Below are 21256 nucleotides of genomic sequence, written 5' to 3'. Positions count from 1 at the left end.
GTGCAAATCCCTGCAGGGCAAGGGAAGGCGAACTCTTATAGAGGGGAAAAGGAAGTTGGGAGAGCTATAGTAAACAAAGAGTCTATGGCTTTTCATTGGCTGAATCCTTGCCAGGAAAGAAGAGTATTTCTTCTACCTGCTGGACTCAGCTATGTCGCAGGGCATGAGGGCTCCCCCTTCTGATCTCTCTACTCTATTTAATTGAGGTTTCTGTTTATTAATTTTTTACAAGAGAGATGGTTAGAAACAGAGTATACACTGTATGCAGAAGTATATACCAAGGTATAATATGTGATTTTTTAAAACTTAGGATAGTATTTATAGAACTGTTGGGTTTAACTATGACAAACATTAGTGTAAGAAGGTAGGGAAAAGTTGTTGACCTATCAAATTAGTTTCAGGGGATTCATTTTACAAGTATTTTTTGGATTAGGCCCTGAGGATACAATGCCCGTTTGCAGAGCAAAGCAGTTTAGATTGTAGCAGCCTACAGAAGAAATAAACATACTTGTCCTCCCTGAGTTTATGTTGATATAAGAGGCATAAGACCCTTAAAAAATGAAAAGATGTAAGTGCTTCTGCAAATATCAGTATAAGCCATTGATACTCTACATCTTCACCATTTTCTACCTCTGTAGAAATCTAATCAAAAGGAAACTGTTTTAGTAAATTTTTGTTTCTTATTATAAAACTAATATGTATTTATTGTAGAGTATAAGGTAGAAATAAGAAATAAGGTAGAAATAAGAAAATAAAAATCTATTGTTCATCTAGTAACATTTAATATATTTACAATTATTATTTATTGTATATAATATATTATAATAAATATTATTTATTATTATTTAATACATTTATAGTCTTTTATCTATGCTTATCTTTGTCCTTTTTATTTATTTATTTATTTATGGCTGTGTTGGGTCTTCGTTTCTGTGCGAGGGCTTTCTCTAGTTGTGGCAAGTGGGGGCCACTCTTCATCGCGGTGCGCGGGCCTCTCATTATCGCGGCCTCTCTTGTTGTGGAGCACAGGCTCCAGACGCGCAGACTCAGTAATTGTGGCTCACGGGCCTAGTTGCTCCGCGGCATGTGGGATCTTCCCAGACCAGGGCTCGAACCCGTGTCCCCTGCATTGGCAGGCAGATTCTCAACCACTGCGCCACCAGGGAAGCCCATCTTTGTCCTTTTTAAAAGTTGAGCTATAATTATATAATTGTATATCCTTTATTCACTTTGTATTGAATCAGGAACACTTTCTCTGAACTGAATATTCAAGATAAAGTACAGGTAAAGATGATGGAGAGTCTAATCATTTAAATAATCTCAGACATTTTTTTTTTTTTAACACCAGTGGGAGGGATGTGACTTTTTTTTTTTTTTAATTTATTTATTTATTTATTTATTTATGGCTGTGTTGGGTCTTCGTTTCTGTGCGAGGGCTTTCTCCAGTTGCGGCAAGCGGGGGCCACTCTTCATCGCGGTGCGCGGACCTCTCACCATCGCGGCCTCTCTTGTTGCGGAGCACAGGCTCCAGACGCGCAGGCTCAGTAATTGTGGCTCACGGGCCTAGTCGCTCCGCGGCTTGTGGGATCTTCCCAGACCAAGGCTCGAACCCGTGTCCCCTGTATTGGCAGGCAGATTCTCAACCACTGCGCCACCAGGGAAGCCCCAATCTCAGACATTTTTAAGTTTTAAACTTATTTATATTCAAGTTCAGTAAGGAAAAATTTAACTTTCTGATTAGTAGATAAAATGTTCGTAAGTCTAGTTATCTTAAATCCACAAATTGATATGTTTGCTTGGAAATCAGGTAGCTCTTATAGCATAGCATTGAGAATTAACTGTACACGTAACAATTAGATGCTGTATTATAATTTATAAAAGATTTGTAAACGATTGTACAAAGATTGTACTCTTTAAAAAACGAGGTATTTTACTCATGTAATCATATTTCTTCTATTCAGACTCATTTAGGATAATGAGATTGAAGAATGGTCAATAGAATTTTAATAATTATGAAATAAGCAAACTAATTTTATTGGGTATACTGCTAGCTAACTCACCCCCTGTGTTTTTTTTCTCCCTTTTCATTGTCTCTTGTTTGTCTTTTTTCAACAGTGAGATTGCAGACTATTTTGACTGCAGAAGCCATGCCCTGTGTGTTTATTTCTACAGGGCATAGCATATTAGATGTAGATACTAAACAATTACTTGTTGTTCTTACTTTGACTTTGTCTGTGGGCACCTCAGATTCAACTATATCTAAAACAGAGTTCGTTGTTTTCCATCAGACTTGTATCTCCTTTTATATTATTTCTTATTTCTGTTAATGCCACCACCATCTCTTTACTTGACCAAGTGAAATTTTGGAGCGTGGTTTTGATTCTTTCCTCTCCCCCATTTCACATATCTAGTTGGTTCCTAAGTCCTTTTGATTGTATCTTCTAAGAATCTTTCATGTTGATCTCATTTACTACAGTCTTAGTTCAGGCCTTATATTTTTTCTCATCTTAATTACTTCAGTAACCTCTTAAATTGTCTCTCTGCCTGTAATTTCTTCTCCCTCCAATCTACCTCAGGGCCATCTGAATAAACTTCTCAGAATACAAACCTGATCATGTTATTCCCCTTTATATCCTTTATTAGTTCCCTATTGCCTGATCCTATAAAATGTGAACTACTTGTGTGATATACAAAATCCTTTGTGGTTTGGCCCTCATATACCTTTTTAGCCATCTCTTATTGCCAACATTTACTCACTGTGCTCCAGCCAAATTCACTAGGATCTCTCATGTCCCTCAGTGATTATACTTCTATCTCCTAATTATGTATTTCCAAATTTTGTGTTCCTGTTAAGCCTTTTATTGTTTGCTTGTTTTGATCTCTGTCTTTCATATCTTTCCTCAATGTCTGGTAAGCCTTTGTTAAACAACTTATATTTAAGAGTGGAGCACTAAAAAACTGATTGGAAATTCCAAATCCATCCAATCCATTCATTTTATTGTCTTTAGTGTCTTTGTTAACTTGGGCTAGTCATATTCCCTTGATAAGGATCTTTCCGTCTCCACTTGGATATGTAGACTGCCAGTATTCTGTGTACTGAATCTTCCTCCTTTCAGTCTGGTTCCCCACCCTCACCTGTGCTGAGTGTCTCCCAATCCAGAGATACTCTAAAAGTCCCTCTTCATTAAAAACAACAACAACAACAACAACAACTACTCATCTTCTTCCCAGATGAGGGGGTAAAGCAGTCTTTTGGTTGTATGGAGAAGCAAAGGAGGTTTGGGCATATAATTTACTTCTAAATTAAACTTTCATCCTATTCTCTAGGTTTCAGCCCTATCTTAACAACTTACAAATTTACTTACAGAGGTGTAGCTAATTCATGAGCCATTTTGAAGGTTCTATAGGGTAAACTTAAAAGTCACTTTTATTAGTTGAGTTAGGAATCTGCCTTTTTGCATTAGCTAAGTCTGTTATTACTTGTACATCTGTTTTCCATTTTCCAAAGTTATGTTGTTGTCATCTTTTCTGATTTCTTTGTCCTTTCAGGTTTATATCTTTTTTAAAAAGTTTTAATATTTTAGTAGGTGTTGAAGAGGAAGCAAAAGTCAGTGTATATGTTCGCTCTCCCATATTTACCTAAACTACCCTTTCAAAACTGTTCATAATTCCAAATTATTTCTGGCTTTACTTATCTCTCTGTCAATCAGAGTTAGATAATCCCTCTTCTGTGCTCCCATAACACTCTGTGTATGCCTTTGTTATGGAACTTATCCCGTTGAATCATATCTTGTTTTTAACTTGTCTCCCCTGCCACACATTGTTGTACAACCAATCTCCAGAACTTTTTCATCTGGCGAAACTGAAACTCTACAACTCCCCATTTACTCCTCCCCTCAACTACCATTCTGCTTTCTGTTTCTATGAGTTTGACTACTCTAGATACCTCATATAAGTAGAATCATACAGTATTTGTCTTTCTGTGACTGGTTTATTTCACTTAGCATAGTGTCTTCAATGTTCATCCATGTTTTAGCGTGTGTCAGAATTTCCTTCTCTTTTTAAGGCCAAATAGTATTACATTGTATGTAAATACATTTTGTTTATCTGTTCATTCATTGATGGACGTTTGGGTTGTTTCCACCTTTTGGCTATTGTAAATAATGCCATTATGAATATGGGTGTACAAATATCTATTTGAGACCATGCTTTCAATTTTCTTTTGGATATATATATATACCTAGACGTGTCATCATTTTTTTGACGTTGACATTTTTTAAGAAAACAGTCCCCCCTTTATAAAAAATAGAATGTTTTCCATTTGCGGCTTCTGTGATGTACTGAGATTCAGGTTACACGTTCCTGGCCAGAATGCTGCATAAGTGATTGCAAATATTATCTTCTGCTTTTCTTTTGTCTTTCAAATTTGTTCATAATTTCTATATGTTGTAGTATGAATTTTCATGTAGTCTTTATATCTTTTCCTTTATTTTCCTCCTGCCTTTAAACACAAAATATCTTGCTCCCTTCTAAGATTATTTTAACTATTCACTGTTTTTTTAAAATAATTTTTAAAGTTTAAAAAAAATTTTAACTATGTAATGTATTTGAAGTTTTGTACTGATGTGTGCTATTATGGAAAGGTTTAACTGGATTTTTTTCCCTAGTTTTTCTAACATCATTCATTGAATGAACGACAAATGAATCATTTGTTGAATCCCATGGAAGTATTTATGTGAAGTTCTTAGATTTACTAATTTCTATTGACCAGTCAGTTTTTATATCACTATCTTAACACTTTAGTTATTATATGTTGTAAATAATAGGTTGTAATATCTATTAGAGCATCTGTAAGGCAAATTCCTTAACCACAAGTTATTCTACTCAATTGTAAGAGTACTTTTAAAAGTAATATACATTAAGGATAAAATAAAGTTAGTCCAACCTTTACTGTGTTTGCTCTTTAGATAAGTTAATCTAGATGCATACACAAAGAAAACCAGATAAAAGAAACAGAGCTGTTGATCTTTCTTCAGTCTCTCCAAGGAAAAAAATCTAAAGTTGAAAGAATTACCAGTATGGGAAACAGAGAGTCCTCCATTTCAAGAACCCATTGTAGTATCTCTGACTGCCTCCTAAATGCTGTCTCCCTAATAGTCCTATGAGATTACACAAGGATGATGCCACCAGCAGGAATAGACATTGGTTGTTTAAAGGGACCATTTTGGAACAATTACTTCCCTCAAGAACAAGTGAAAATGCTTTGCAGTTAAGTATTTGTGTCTAGCACATTCTTTAGAGGGGATAGTTTCTTTATGCAGTGGCACCTTAGTTGCAGCCAATTAAGGTGTCTTAATTTTATACACCATAGAGGCAATGGATAATTTCCCTGATTGTTTACAAGCTGTCAGGAATGGTTCCAGGCATAACTTGAGTTTTCCTAAGCTTTACCAGGCTATTGATACAATCGAGGCCCACATTTTACAGCCTTTTGCCTCTACTTGTGGGACAGAATACTCCAACAAGAATTTCGGAGGTCTTTTCAATAACCTACAGCTAGACCTCATACCAAACATTCACATTCCTTGGAGGATGGGGCTTAGGCAGCTCTCTGTATTTTCAGAAAATTTTCTCTAGAAATTTCTCTCATACATGCCACGAATATGTCCCTTCCAGCTGCTCTCTCACTCTCTTGCTGTCTCTCTCTGGCTGAACAGTACTACCAATGCAACAGAACTCTTAAAGTGCCAAAACTGTGTTAGTGATCTCTGGCAACTTCCCCCTTCATTGGAATATAACATCTTATACAAAGCAGGGCAGCTAGTGCCTCAATCTTTTATAGAGATCTTGGTGAAGTAGTTCTCACTTTTTACTTACAGTCCTCTCTCTTCCCTACAGCCATGTATGAGTAGATGGGACTAGGTCAGAGATGAATTAGAATGACCACCACCATACTCTACTCAGAATCACTCCTCCTCTCCTCCACCAATTAAGGCTTTGATTTTGGATCAGGGTTTATGTACATCTGTCATATTCCTTCAGAGTTTTTCTCCTAGGATGCCTCAGTTCTTTATGTAAATAAGCTTTGAGTAGTTTTTAAGCACTTGTTTATAATACAGGGCTAGATTGTAAGGGTTAAGCTGGAACCCCTATTACAGTGAGAACCCCATGGCTTGTTTTCTCTCATTTCTTTACTGTTTCCTTTCTTTTCTTCATATACCAGTAGGTTATTACTCTGCTTATGCCCACTTTCAGATGTGTTTACACATTTAATTTAAATAAACTTTGGTCTAATTTTTAACTTATTGGTATCTTCTGAGTAGTCATTTCATATACACTAAAACCCTTGAATTTTTTTTAATTGGTGCAAAAATTCACTTTGTAAAATAATACTATATTTGGGACAGAGGAAGCAGACAGTCCTCCCAAGGACTTCAGTGTATAGTGACTAATAGCAAAATTTCATTCTTTTCATTATTGGAGAAACTCAGCAGGAGCTGAAAACTGAATCAGATATCTTGAGTAACTCCAAAGTTCTTTGGATAGTCTCAACCACATACCTCTCTCTGAAGATGTACAACCATGTTCAGAACATCTGTACTTCGGGGCCCTACCTTTACTTTAGTGTGAGCCAACTGTAACTAACTTTGCTCTCTTATTTTTTGAGGGAACAGCAACTTAGATAGATGCAGTCTCCCATGGGGAGCAGACAGTGTCTAAGCAGCAAGAACCCAGAGGGGCAGAGACATGGTTAGTAAATGGTAGCTGGTGCTAATAACAAAAGCAAAAATGATTACCTCCTAAGATCAAAGAGCATCAAGTATTCTAGCAAAGCTTCCTAGGCTCTATAACCTCTAATTTAGACTGATGAGAATGTACTGGAAGACAACACATTATGACAGTGCCTAAAGTAGAAAATCCTATTGAGTGAAGTATGTTCCCTGCCATCCCAGGAAATACAGTCATGGAAGTATCTTCCTTTGCCCTGTGAATTGGGAAGGTAGTGAAATCACTGAAATTTTACAATTCTCAAAAATTAAAGTAGGCTAATTATAATTCTACAAAGGAATTCTAAATTTACATTTTAAATTTTTTTTATTTATTTATTTATTTTTGGCTGTGTTGGGTCTTCGTTTCTGTGCGAGGGCTCTCTCTAGTTGCGGCAAGCGGGGGCCACTCTTCATCGCGGTGTGCGGGCCTCTCACTGTCGCGGCCTTTCTTGTTGCGGAGCACAGGCTCCAGATGCACAGGCTCAGTGATTGTGGCTCACGGGCCCAGTTGCTCTGCGGCATGTGGGATCTTCCCAGACCAGGGCTCGAACCCATGTCCCCTGCATTGGCAGGTAGACTCTCAACCGCTGCGCCACCAGGGAAGCCCTAAATTTACATTTTAAAGCAAGCTTTTGTTCTAAAAATTGTGCTGGTAAATTGTTTTGTGTATAAACAATTTTCTGTTTCTTTCAGTGTGGTTATGAGTTAATTTATTTAACATTGACTGTAATCTATTAAGTAGAATACATTTCTAAAATATTTAAATTACAGGAAGGAAAATAAAATGATATGGGAAAATTTAAAATTTATCTGCTAAGATGGTTAAAAGGGCTCTCCAACAAACATACAAAAAAAAGCCCAGAATGACAAGGTAAAGCTATTTTAGATTTTCAGATTTGGAAACCTTCTAAACTACATGATTAGAATGCTAGTGCATTAAGTGGAGTTGTGTCTAATTCAAGTGTTAGACTCAGAAATTGATATATCCAAAATTACCCTTGAAAATCCCTTAGGAAGCCAGTACATTGGAGTCTTAGAGAATCATGTTATATGGGTGGCTTGTGTTTCAAAGCTGTGCTGTCTTTTAGAATATATACCTTTCTCTCTGAACCCTAGAGTCAAACTCTTTTAGAGGGGTGCTCAGATGATGAACTTACGATCAACTGAGAAACCAGCAAATTCACACCATGCATGTAATGCTCACTCCAGAGCGTATACTCATTGAAAGTCAGGCAGAATTGTCTATACTGTTGATAGAGTAAATAGTCATTTTTCTTTCTTTTACTGCTGAATTTATTATAGTTGAATTTGTGATAATTAACCTCGTAAAGACACAATTCCACAGTATACGATTATGTATTTATGTTAAAGTTTCATCTGAATTTTTGTCTAATGTTTTTGTCATTCACATAGGAAAGAATGATGCTATACTGTGCCATTCCTTTATTGGCACAGTACAGAAGTACAGATAATGGATTCTGAATTAATGCACAGTATAGTAGGAAGCTATCTTAAACCCCCAGAAAGAGTGTTTGTTCCATCAGTCACCCAGAGTGATGAATCATCTCAGACTCACTATTCTGTGAACTTAGAAGTTACCTCTCCTAAAATGCTTCATAGTCCAAATAGCCAAGGTAATGCTAATAAAACATCTTATTTAACATTAGGGGAATGGTACGAAGTATGTTATACAAAACTTTTCATTTTTATGTAGAAAATAAGATGATTGTGTATTTAACTAATCTTAGTAAAACTGCTAATTTTGACTTGGTTTCTTAAAGTTTCTATAAACTTAAGTTACTTAACACTTTTTAATTTTGGCTTCTTCAGCTATAAGATGAAAATTAATATAACCAGCTAGGCACATATTGCAGGCTTATCATTAAAATGTCATTAGAAAATAGGAAAATACTCTTTGAAGAATAAAAGGTCAGATTTGGAGAATCCTTCTAATAAACAAGATGATTAGAATACTACTGAATTAAGTAGAATTGTCTTATTCAAGGATTAAATTCAGAAATTTCATATATCTGAAATTACCCTTGAAAATTCCTCATGAATCCAGTACATTGGAGTAACTACAAAATACAAGTATTACAACTTTTAAAATATAAGCTTAGGAGGATCTTAAAATTGAATTAGGAAAACATTTATGACTCCAAGCCTACCTACACCATTACAAATTGCTTTGTAAGATGATGATAGTCACGTTGTTTTTTAATCTTTTATAATAATGGTTGCCATTATAAATAGACTGGCTTTGTGGAGCAAAGCAACTGAAGAAATAGTAATCCAAATCAAAAAATAATCTCTAGCAAACATCTTTCTAATTAGATATAAACTATATGAAAGTTAACCTATAACATTTATTTATATTCCATTCATCTCTAGTTTTTTATAATTTAAAGTTGTAACTGAGAAGAAAATGTAAGATAATATTTGAAAATTTTATAACTCCGAGCTTATCTGAATCATGAAGATATTAATATAGCTGAAAAGAAATCACAGTAGTACATGTGTAACACTTACAATCTTTCAAGCCTGACATCAGTTAAACCACTAGGTTGTAATTTTTTCTTAATGGAAGAAACTATTTTCTATCTCATATGTCCTAATTATTAACATTATATCTTGGACAAAGAAACAATAAATGTTTGTGGTTTGACTGAAACTGAATACATGAAGAACTGAGAAAAACTTTTAACTTTAAACCTAAGTTTCCTTGTTAATTAGTGGACACTATATTTTAATTTTCTTTATCCAGCTCAGACTCTTATATCTCCCAACCTTCCTCCCTTTCTCTCCTCTCTCTCTCTCTGTCTCTCTCCCTCCATATACATATATACACACACACACATATATACATATACATATATATATCTTTTTGCCTTAATTTGAATATATTTATTTTATTAAATTAAGTGATTATTAGCTTTCTCATATCTCAAATTTAGGAAAGTACTAAATACAATCATAAATATATTGTTTTTGTAAGATATGTTAGAGAGAATTTGTCCCTCTTTAGAGTTTTGTCATTTTTCTTTTTTATGAGGAATATAAATTACTTATTTATTTTGGCTCACTAACAAAAACATACTGCTCACTTTTATATGCTACTATGATTGTAAGTGTTCAAAAATTCTCACTTAAAATATCAAGCAAATTTTTTTTCAACAGCTCTTATTTTAGCCTTAAAAACTCTTCAGGAAAAGATTCATCGTTTAGAGTTAGAGAGAACACAAGCTGAAGATAACCTGAACATTCTTTCCAGAGAAGCGGCACAGTATAAAAAGGCCTTGGAAGATGAAACAAAGGAGAGAAATCTGGCACACGAGGAACTGATAAAGCAGAAAAAAGGTAAGAACATTCAATAGTTCTCAGAAACAAGTGGTTACCAAAGTTTACAACTTGAAAATAATAAGCCCAGTCTAAGAAGATTTACTCAAATATCTTTGTTCTTATATGCATTCCAACGTTGAGGGCTTGTTCTCAGACATTTTGGTATTTGCACTAAATGGATATAATTTTGAACTTTTCTCTATTATATCTGTTATCCCAGTTCATAAATTTTTGAGATTAAAAGAAAAATTAGACAAGTCGTGTTCAGGAATTATAATATTTTCAGAATACCAACAAAATCCAATGTTATTAGCCCATAATATAATTGAAATACTTCATATTTTCACTAGTTTTTTTTAAAATTAGAAAATATAAAGCAATACTAGTAATTAAACAATATAAAACAGTAAAAATAAATTTTAAAAATTATATTTAACTTAAAAGATTAATTGGAAGAAATGGACAGGTAGGTGGAGGTTTCTGTGGAAATTATGAAAAGGACTTCTGGACATCTATTTTAGAGATTTAAAACATAAGTTCTTTATATAATTTCACTTCAAAATTGTGGCTTTTTTTTCCTTGTAACACTACATCACCCTCATAAACAAGGTTCAAATTTGTGTTTCAACTTATAAATAGAATGAAGAAATGGGGAGGGGAAAAAAATCCGAAGGTAATTGGACAAAAGTAGAAGAAAGAGCTGAGGGAAGTAACGAATTAAAGAATTAGAATGAGGTTGCTTATTATAAATAGAATTAACTGTGCAGTTAGTAGTCGAGAACAGAGGAAAATGGGAATGGTAGAATGCATATACCTGAGTTTCCTAAAAGAGAAGAAATGTTAGGAAAGAGACTTTAGGTCCTCTATTTTCCAGATGGTGTTATTTCCCAGGAAGAACCAGGATTTTTGTTATCCCACAGGTCACTGACATCCTTCCTTTTCAGAAGTATGCCCTCTGGGTGTTTATGAGGAGACAACATTAAATTGGTTATATATAATTAATGAGATATACACGAAATGTTTGTTCATAACTTTGGGAGAGTCAATATTTAGAACTAAAGAAGTCTTGAACTTTTAGCTGTTGATTGAATTCATAGAATACATTTCTTGTTATAACTCTCTGATCTATGTGATAACTAACTGACTCATTATTACTTTTTCTTTTTCACAGATATAAGTATGCAGTTAAGCTCAGCCCAGTCTCACTGTACCCTTCTAGAGAAACAACTAGAATATACAAAGAGAATGGTTCTCAACGTAGAGCGAGAGAAGAATATGACCCTGGAACAACAGGTGACCATATTTTCTATAGTAATATAATATAATATGTTTTTAAAGAATATTTAATGTCATGAGAAGATTGTCTTATTAGAAATCTTAAATAGGGTATAAAGCTGTATATAGGAAATTTCCAGTTACAGTGATACATACTAGGTCATTTGGACCAAACTTTTTGTAGAGGAAGACACAAAAAACTGGACAGAAAATTAAAAAGAAAGGGAGGGAGGGAGGAAGAAAGGAAGAAAAGAAAGGCATTGTACACAAAGGCATTGTAGAGTTAACAAGCTGATGAAAAATCACCAATTCAAAGATCTGTGTGCAGACTTAAATCCAAAGAAGTTGACCTCTAGAGAGGTTAGTTTCAGGTCCCTTCCTTCTTAGGGCATTTCTGATTCCAGAAGAGTCAGTTGAGAGGCTAAATAATGCTTTTGAAAGCCATGTTTATGGGGCTAAGGAAATTAGAGTCCAGGGCCTGCCAAGAGTAGGAACTCTGGTATATCTTCTGTGCTCTGAATGCTTTGTAATGGTGAACAAGAAGAAAAACAACCCAGATTACAGCTCTGCTCTAGGTTATCAGAGTAATCCAGAAAATCTTAGTCCCCGAAGTTGGATTAAAGTGATCCTGGATGGCTGATGTTCCCAGGGACCTCAAATTATTTCTATAAACATCTCTTCTACATAGTGAGAAACTTTCAGTCAAAGATAACCAGGCAGAAGGAGATAAAGCACTATGAAAAGAAATAGCATACATAACAGACTATATAAACACTCTCATAAGTTATCTCCAGCTAGGTACTGGCTCTAGAAGAGAGAGACTTTAAAATAATTATGCTTGCTAAAATCAAGGAGACAGAAGATAGGAATAAAATTTTCAGTAGAGCATTAAAAACCATAAAATGGCAGAGCAGATTTGAGAAAGAACCAAATAAAAACTGTAGAACTAAGAAATACAGTAAGTGAAATTTAGAACTTAATGGTGGATCTAGTAGCAGATTAGAAGAGATAATTAGTGAACTAGAAGCTGAAACTGTCCAGATCAATGAAGAGACAAAACGATAGTAAATTTAGAAAAGAGAGTAAGAGGCAGAAGTTAGAGTGAGGTCAAATTTATGTGTGATTGGAGTTTCAAAAGGAAAAGAGAAAGAATAGGACAGAAACAATATTTGTAGAGATAATGGCTGGGAATTTTTAAAAATTGATTTAAAAAAAAATCAGACCACAGATTCAAGAAGATAAAACCAAAGTAGGAAATATAAAAAGAAATAAAAGAAATAATAAGACAAGAATAAAATCCTAAAAGCTGCTGGGGGGGAAAAAAGGGTATGTTCAAAAGGACAACAATTAAAGTAACAGTGGACTTCTCAACTGAAAATACTGAATCTGGAAGAAAATGGATATAATTAAGGCAGTAAAAGAAAATAACTACCTATCTAGAGTCCAGTGCCTGGGGGAAACATCCTTCAGAAATAAAGGTGAAGTGAAGAAGTGAAGACTGACAAAATCTGAAATAGTTTGTTACTAGGAGATACATTCTAAGGAAACACTGAAGGACATTATTCAGACAGAAGGAAAGGTGTCTTAGATGGAAGGTCAGAGATGCAGGAAGGAATGAAGAACAACGAAGATGATAAATATATGGGTAAATCTAAATGAATATTGTATAAAACAGCAATAATAATGTTTTATTTATGTGTTTAAATATATATAAAGGATTAAAATTAATGAGAACAGAAGCTCATAAACTAGGAACTGGTAAACATAGTTTAAGTATTCTAAGATCTTTGCTTTATGTTGGAAATGGGTAAAGTACCAGTCAATACTGGATTTTAATGGGCAAGAATTTCATAGGTTTTTCAAGGAACTGGAAAAGTGATTCTAAAATTTATATGAAAAGGAAAGGTACAAGAGTAGCCAAGCTATTCTGAAGATGAATAAGGTGAGGTCTTACTGTATTACATATTGATGCTATCAAAATTAACATGATATTTGTATGGATAGACACCAGAATAAAGGCATAGGATATAGTCAGACACACTTATGTGGAAACTCAATATAAAACAAGGATGCCACTGCAGAACATTGGAGAAAAGTCAGATTTCAGTAAACAGTTTTGGGAAAATTGGTTATCTGTGTGAGAAAAAAAAAAAAGAAAGAAATTGATCCCTACCTCACACCACACACAAAAATCAATTCCAGATGGATTAAAGACTTAAATGTAAACTTTGGAATTTTTAGGAGCAAATACAGAACAATATCCTTATGACCTTGGAGTTAAGGGAGATTTTTTAGGCAAGATACAAAAAGTAACAAAGCAGTAGAAAAATGGGCAAAGTTATGAAGAGGCATTTTGCAGGATAAGAGGAATCACAAATGGTCATACATTTATAGAAAACTTGATCAGTCTCATTAGTAACCAGGGAAATGCCAATTAAAAAAACAAGATATCTGTCTATTCACCTATTCACATTTTATCTTATAAAATAACCTAGAAATTCCTATCCTAGCTAAATATTGTAGATCAGTGACTTTTAACCATTTTTTAAATGTTTTTATTGAAGTATAATTTACTTCTAGTGAAATGCACAGGTCTTAAATGTACAGTTCAGTGATTATTGATAAATGAATATGCTCATGTAATCCATAGTCCTACCAAATAACAGAACATTTTTTTAATAAATTCATTTATTTATTTATTTTTGGCTGCGTTGGGTCTTCATTGCTGTGTGCGGGCATTCTCTAGTTGCGGCAAGCGGGGGCCACTTTTCATTGCAGTGTGCGGGCTTCTCATTGTGGTGGCCTCTCCCGTTAATGGAGCATGGGCTCCAGGCACGCAGGCTTCAGTAGTTGTGGCATGTGGGCTTAGTTGTGGCTCACGGGCTCTAGAGTGCAGGCTCAGTAGTTGTGGCGCATGGGCCCAGTTGCTCCGTGGCATGTGAGATCTTCCTGGACCAGGGCTTGAACCTGTGTCGCCTGCATTGGCAGGCAGATTCCCAACCACTGTGCCACCAGGGAAGTCCAACAGAACATTTTTATCACCCCAGAAATTTTCTTATACTCTGCCAAGTTATTCCCTGCTCTCTCCCCACCTCCCAACAACACAACTACTATTCTGATTTGTTTTACTTCAGATTAAGTTTGCCTGTCCTAGAACTTCATATAAATTGGATCATAGAAAATGTTCTTTCTTGTGTCTGGTTCTTTGGTTTTAACATAAAGGTTTTTAGATTAATCCATGTTGCTGTATGTATCAGTAGTTCATTCCTTTTATTGCTGTATAGAATTTCATTATATAGATATGCCACAAGTTGGTTATCCATTTTTCTGTTGATGGACATTTGGCTTGTTTGGAGATATTATGAATAAAGTTTGGAGATATTATGAATAAAGCTGCTATGGACAGTTTGGAGATATTATGAATAAAGCTGCTATGGACATTCTTGTACAAATTATTTTGTGACCATATGTTTTAATTTCTCTTGGATAAATATCTAGTAGTAGAATTGCTGAACCACAGGGTAGGTGTATGTTTATAAGAAACTGTGAAACTGTTTTCCAAAATATTTTCTTCTAAAAGCTTTTTGTTTTCATTTTTTTCCTGTGATCCATCTGGAATTAATTTTTGTATGGTGAGAGAAAATATTCAAGGTTAAATCTTTTCCACGTGGATGCCCAGTTGTTCCAGCACCATTTGTTAAAAGATTTCTTTTCTCCCGTTGAATTCATTGGGCACCTTTGTCAACAATAAACTGACAAAGATATATAAAGTCTGTTTCTGGGACTCTGTATTATCTTTTGGTCTATTCTTACACTAATATCATGTAGCTTTATAATAAGTCTTGAAATCAAGTAGTGTGAATCTTCCAGCTTTGTTCTTTTTGTGGTTATTATAGATTCTTTGCACTTCTATATAAATTTTATAACCAGTGTAACATTTTCTAAAAAATAAGTCTGCTGAGATTTTGATTGGGATCTTGTTAAATCTATAGATCATTTGGGGAAAAATTGATAACTCAAAAATATTGAATCTTCTGATCCATGAACATGGTATATTTCTCTATTATTTCAGTCTTCTTTACTTTCTCTTCACAGTGGTTTGTAGTTTTTATGAGAGGTCTTGCACATCTTTTGTTAAATTTATCTCTCAGAACTTTGTATTCTTAATGCTATTATGAGCAATATTGGACTTTTTTTCATTTTTCTATTACTAGCATATAAAATATAATTGATTTTTATGTGACTTTGTATCCTGCAGCCTTGATAAATTTATTCTAGTAGTTTTCGTATTTTCAAAGGATTTTCTTTATACACAATCATGTCATCTGTGAATAAAGACAGCTTTATTTCTCCTTTTCCAATTTTTATGGCTTTTATTTCTTTTTCACACTTTATTGCTCTGGCTATTACAGCTAGTATAGTGTTAATTAGGAGTAGTAAGGACTGGCATCTTTGTTTTGTTTCTGATCTTTGGGAGAAAGATGCCAGTCTTTCACTAGGATATTATCTCTAGGTTTTTCATAGTTGTCCCTTATCAAGGTGTGGAAATTAATTTCTATTCTTAGTTTGCTAAAAGCTTTTATTGTGAATGGGTATCAAATTTTGTGAATTGCTTTTTCTACATCTAGTGAAAGGGTCATATGATTTTTCTCATTTATTCTGTTAACATGGTAAGTTACACTGTTTGATTTTCAAATGTTAACCAACATTGCATTCCTGGCATAGACCCCAATCAGTCTTAAAATAGTATTCTTTTTTTACATTGCTTGATACAGTTTGCTAATATTTTGCTTAACTATTTTTGTGACTTTGTCCACGAGGGATCTTGGTTTGTAATTTTCTTATAATGTCTGGTTTTGGTGTTACGGTTTTGTTGGCCTCATAAAATTAGTTGGGAAGATTCCTTCTTCTGTTTTCTGGAAGACCTTGTATAAGAGTAATATTATTTCCCCCTTAAATGTTTGATAGAATTCAAATTTGATAGATGCTATCTGGGACTGGAGTTTTCTTTAAATGTAAAGTGTTTTTGAATAATGAATTCAATTTATTTATAACAGAGATTGGGCTACTCAGATTTTCGTTTCTTCCTGTGTCTTTAGAGAAGTCCCTCTTTCATTCCTGATATTACTAAGTTGTATTTTTGCTCTTTTAAAAATTATCACTCTACCTATCTGTTTATCAACTTTATTGATTTTTTCAAAAAAAACTTTTAAAAAAAGTTTTATGTTCTATTTCATTGATTTCCACTTCATTTTTATTATTTCCTTCCTTCTATTTATGTAGGGTTTAATTGGCTATTTTTTCCCTACCTTTGTATGTTAGAAACTTAGATTATTGATTTTAAAACTTTTATTATTTCTTTTTAAATGTTATATCTTGTGATTAAAGCTATCAAGTTCCCTGTAAACATTGCTTTACCTGCATCCCACAGATTTTTATATTTTATATTTTCATTATCTTTCAGCTAAAAATATTTTTTAAGTTCTCTAGTGGTTTCTTCTTATATTCTATTGACTTCTCTTCTTGTACTTTTCCCCTTCTCCTTCTCCTTTTTAGCACCTGCTCTACAGGTTAAAATATGTATTCTTAACTTACCACAGTCTGCCATGAATTAGTATTAAAACATTTCACATGTAATATTAGATCCTTACCACAGTATGCTTCCACTTATCTCCCTTTGTGCTACAGTTTTCATACATTTTATTTCTACATGTGTTATATAACTCACAATACATTGTTTTTGTTTCTGCTTTAAATGATCAATTTTCCTTTAAAGAAAATTAAGAAACAAGGAGATATTTATCCACATTTTTACCATTCCCAGTGCTTATTATTTCTTTATGTAGAATCAATTTTTCATCTAGTGTCATTTCCTTTAGTCTGAAGTACTTCTTTTAAAAGTATGCTGGGAATTCTCTTAGCATGTATTTGTCTGGAAAAGGCTTTATTTCACCATCATTGGTGAAGGATAGGTTTCACTGGATATAGAATTCTAGCTGATGCTTTTTTTCTTTTAGCACATTAAAGCTGTTCTCTCAATTGTCCTCTGGATTTCATAGTTTCTAATGAGAATTGTCATCTTCATTCCTCTGTGCATAATGTGTTATTTCTCAGGCTGGTTTTTGTTCCTTTTATCACTGGTTTTCAACCATTTGATAATGTGCCCAAATGGGGTTTTCTTTGTATTTATTCTGCTTGGGTTATTTTTTGTTTGTTTGTTTTAGATTCTTGAATATGTCAGTTAATATTTTTCATCAAAATTGGAACATTTTTAGCCATTATCCTTCAAATAATTATCCTTGTCTGACTTCTCTCTCCTCTCGTTCTGTAACTCCAATTGAATGTTAGACCACAGGTCACCAAGACTCTTGTTTATTGGTTGTTTCAGTTTTTTGTTTTTTAGTAGACTATTTTTTTAGAGCAGTTTTAAGTTAATAAAAGATCGTTCTCTGTATGTTTTATTCCTCTGATAGTTACTTTTCTATGTTATAGTTAGAGAGGGGTAAATCAGTGACTGGTTTGGTCACCTTGTGAATAACACCTTTATTTAATACATGTTTCACTGATGACGTTTTCCATAGTAGAAATACTATATAAAGATACATAGAAGATTTTGTTCCATTGATCTAATATCTTTTTTTACACATTATATTTGTTTTTTAAAATTATTTTATTTTCTTGTTTTTTGCTCATAAGCACCTAAAGTATGTACATGTATGTGTGTGTTTCTTATGACAGATTTATATTGTGCTTTGAATTCTCAGAAATTGTATTACTCTTGAGCCATTGGCATCACTTGCCAAACTTAGGTTTTGGTTTTTTCCTTTCCAGGCCCAGCTTCAAAGGGAAAAAGAACAGGATCATATGAAGCTGCAAGCAAAACTTGAAAAGCTTGATGTCTTAGAAAAAGAATGTTTTAAACTTACAACAACTCAGAAAACTGCTGAGGTAAGCTTCTACTTGTTTCTTTGAAGTGGTGATGCCAGGAATAAATCTTTAGTATTAAGCATAATTACACTGTATGTGAATATGCAGTAAAATTAGATTTGTAAAACTTCATTAACAACTTTTAGTAATCCAGATATGAATTCCTGCCTATAGAGATGAAAAGTTAATGTATTCTATCACAGCATGAATGAGCTTGCCTTTTGATGTGAAATTGTAGTTTTGGTTTCTTCTGCAATGGCAAAATATTTTCATTTGTTAAGTAATTTACCTAAAGGATATTGAAAAGATTGCCTTTCACCACTTACAATTAAGTTAAGCCTATTCTAGATCCTGTCCTGAAATGCCCTCTCCTTTTCCACCCAAATCCTATCCATTTCATAGGACTTTCTCCCAGTCCTGCTTCCTCTGTGAAGCCTTCCTTGAGTTTTCCAACACTCAGGAAGCTCACCCTTTGAAATAGTACTGTCTTCCTATTCTAAACTACACCGTGGATATAAGGTGAAATACTTATGTGTATAACGTTATACAGTATATACATGGTCTGCGTCAAATCATATCATTTCTTGTATATTACTGTTGTTTCCCTAAGTACAGCATAAATAGACGTTTGTTGTAATTTGTCTATATTTTGAATGAAACATTGAGACCCAAGACTATAATTGTTTGACCTTCTAGACCTTTAAAACCTCCCAAATTTTCATTATTATGATTTTGTGGATGAAAGTTAAAAGAGCCTATGCATATACATTCTTTGCTTTTCCTTTGTTCTTCTTGTATATAATAGCAGGTAAAGAAGCATAAGAAGAAAGCCAAGAAAAACTTAGCATCTTTTGCCATTCCTTTTTCTTACTTTCTGCTTTAATTTACCAAACTATTAAGAATCAATACCCTAAGGACTCTATTTGGAAAAGGAATATAAGATATTTGGCTCTAGTTTTTGTATAATAATCCCAGATTTTTTATTCTTTTGCAGGGCAAGATTAAACATTTAGAGGAAAAACTAAAGGAAGAAGAACATCAACGTAAGCTCTTTCAAGACAAAGCTTCTCAGGTAAATAGAGCACTATATCATCTATCACATTAAAATCATGTACGTTTTATTGTACTTTATTAACTGAAGCCTGTCTTCTAGACTCTAATTTCTGCTTCCTAGCTTGTTATTTTTTGTCTCGTTTTGCTATAATACTGAAGTTCTCAGTAAGTCAGCCAGTATATTCATATACTTGGATGTATTGCCAAGAGATCTTTTGGTCTTTTGAAATTCTGACAAACATATATATATTCTCAGTTGAAAGAATTCCTGCTATAGATTGTTTTCAGTTTGAGATATAGAAAATAATTCATTCTCTTAAAACCAAAATGATTGTAATTACCAGTAGACCTGGTAACTTTTACACACAAAAAATAGTATTTGGCGTTTTCTTTTCTTCCTCAAAAAACATTTTGTCTTTATAAATTGAGATCTGATCCCTCATTATAATGTTTTTGAAGAAGAAGAAACTTGTTAAAAATCAATTTAATACATTTTTTTTCAATATTGTAGCTTCAAACTGGACTTGAAATCAGTAGAATTTTGATGTCTTCAGTATCAAATCCAAAGTGCTCCAAGGAAAAGAAGAAATCTTCAAAGGTATGCAGACACTTTATTCTTATCTTGCTAATACATATTTCTTGCTAATACTTATTTCTTCACCCTTTTAATATTTATACCTATCCATTTCCAACAAAAATTTGAAGAGATTTATAATACAAGACAATGCTCTGAAATGGGCATAAAAACATGAGTCAAGTAATGATGGTTTGGGGTGTGAGGACAGAAAATTCCATAAAACCTAGGTTAAAGAAAGTAACAGCAGTTGAGTGCAAAACCTAGCTCTGAGTTTGCTTAACAGCCACAGCAAAAAGGAGCATATAATGGGCAGTACATCTATCTTTGTGAAATAACAATAAGCCTTCCAGTTTTTCTAGAAAGACAAACATTTTCCTAGTACTAAACTGTTAGAGAAATGTTTTTGGATACTTTACGAAAGAGGCAGTAAACAACACAATAGATACTGCCAAACACAATAGATCCTGGAAGCAGTTTTATATAATATATGCACAATAAAAAGACAAAGATATAGTATTAAATTTTATTGTATTATAAATTATAGTATTATAATTATAGTCATTTCTCTAGGTAAATTATTTATTTTTTTCTGTGCTCATAGCCTTTGGATTTGCCTAAAAATAAAGATTGGGGAATGAGTACTTTATAGATTTACCAATAATATTTTGTTTAGATGAGTTGATATTTTGGGTTTATTATATTAAGCTTTCTTATTTATAATGGTAAGAAAGAAAATGTTAATCCCTTTTAATCTTATGATTCTGAAATTATAGTTTTGATGACCATCATTACTGTTTACTCAATATGCATGTAGTGTTTGTGTGTGCTCTTTGCTGTGGGAACCAAGCATGCTATTTGCAAGTTCTGGCCACTGCCATAGGCTCACCCTATGGATACGATAATGGAGGAAATGTTATACTTAGCTTTAGCTAGTCATTTATTCCATAAATAAGAGTTACTATTCAATAGTTCGGCTGCATTTTTCACAGATTTTTTTCTTTCAAAGAATTTGCAAACTAAGGTAATGAAAAACATTTTCCCAATGCAATTTATGTTGATTTTTTAGCTTATTTCCTTCCTCAAGTATGTTTTATGTCTTGTCTCTACAGTAAGATTAGAAGCTGCAAAGCCATATAGAAAATCACTATAAGTAATTTACAAGTGGAAAAATTATTGACTTATTTTTATATTTGTGTTTTATGGCACCCTTTGATGAGTTAGTGGAAAAAAATTTTTAATAAGGTACAGGGAGAAACAAGGTAAAAGAAATGAAGGAAAGAAAAGGTAGCTGTTGGAAGAAAAGAAAAAGTAATTA

At 33.5% G+C, this 21256-nt stretch overlaps 1 protein-coding gene across 6 annotated transcripts in view; it reads left to right on the top strand.

The window, feature by feature from the left end:
- The window catches only part of CEP57L1 (centrosomal protein 57 like 1), an 83497-nt gene that overhangs the window by 25554 nt on the left and 36687 nt on the right, over nucleotides 1-21256 (top strand). For 4 of the 6 annotated variants that reach the window (XR_014267522.1, XR_014267523.1, XM_082475313.1 and 1 more), the window contains exons 2-7: nucleotides 8184-8404; nucleotides 9948-10127; nucleotides 11281-11420; nucleotides 18216-18332; nucleotides 19306-19383; nucleotides 19876-19962. Coding sequence is in view for 4 of the 6 variants with exons in the window: in XM_082475313.1 (XP_082331439.1) it covers nucleotides 8242-8404; nucleotides 9948-10127; nucleotides 11281-11420; nucleotides 18216-18332; nucleotides 19306-19383; nucleotides 19876-19962 (765 nt within the window). In the remaining 2 variants the exon portion in view is untranslated. The remainder of the gene's footprint in view (nucleotides 1-8183; nucleotides 8405-9947; nucleotides 10128-11280; nucleotides 11421-18215; nucleotides 18333-19305; nucleotides 19384-19875; nucleotides 19963-21256) is intronic. The other 2 variants (XM_082475314.1, XM_082475315.1) reach the window with 1 other exon arrangement.

Source organism: Balaenoptera physalus, assembly GCF_965194825.1.
Source record: "Balaenoptera physalus genome assembly, chromosome: 9".
In the NCBI taxonomy this organism is placed as follows: Eukaryota; Metazoa; Chordata; class Mammalia; order Artiodactyla; family Balaenopteridae; genus Balaenoptera; species Balaenoptera physalus.
Note: the sequence above shows the minus strand (reverse complement) of the source record. Positions and strands in the feature narration are given on the sequence as shown.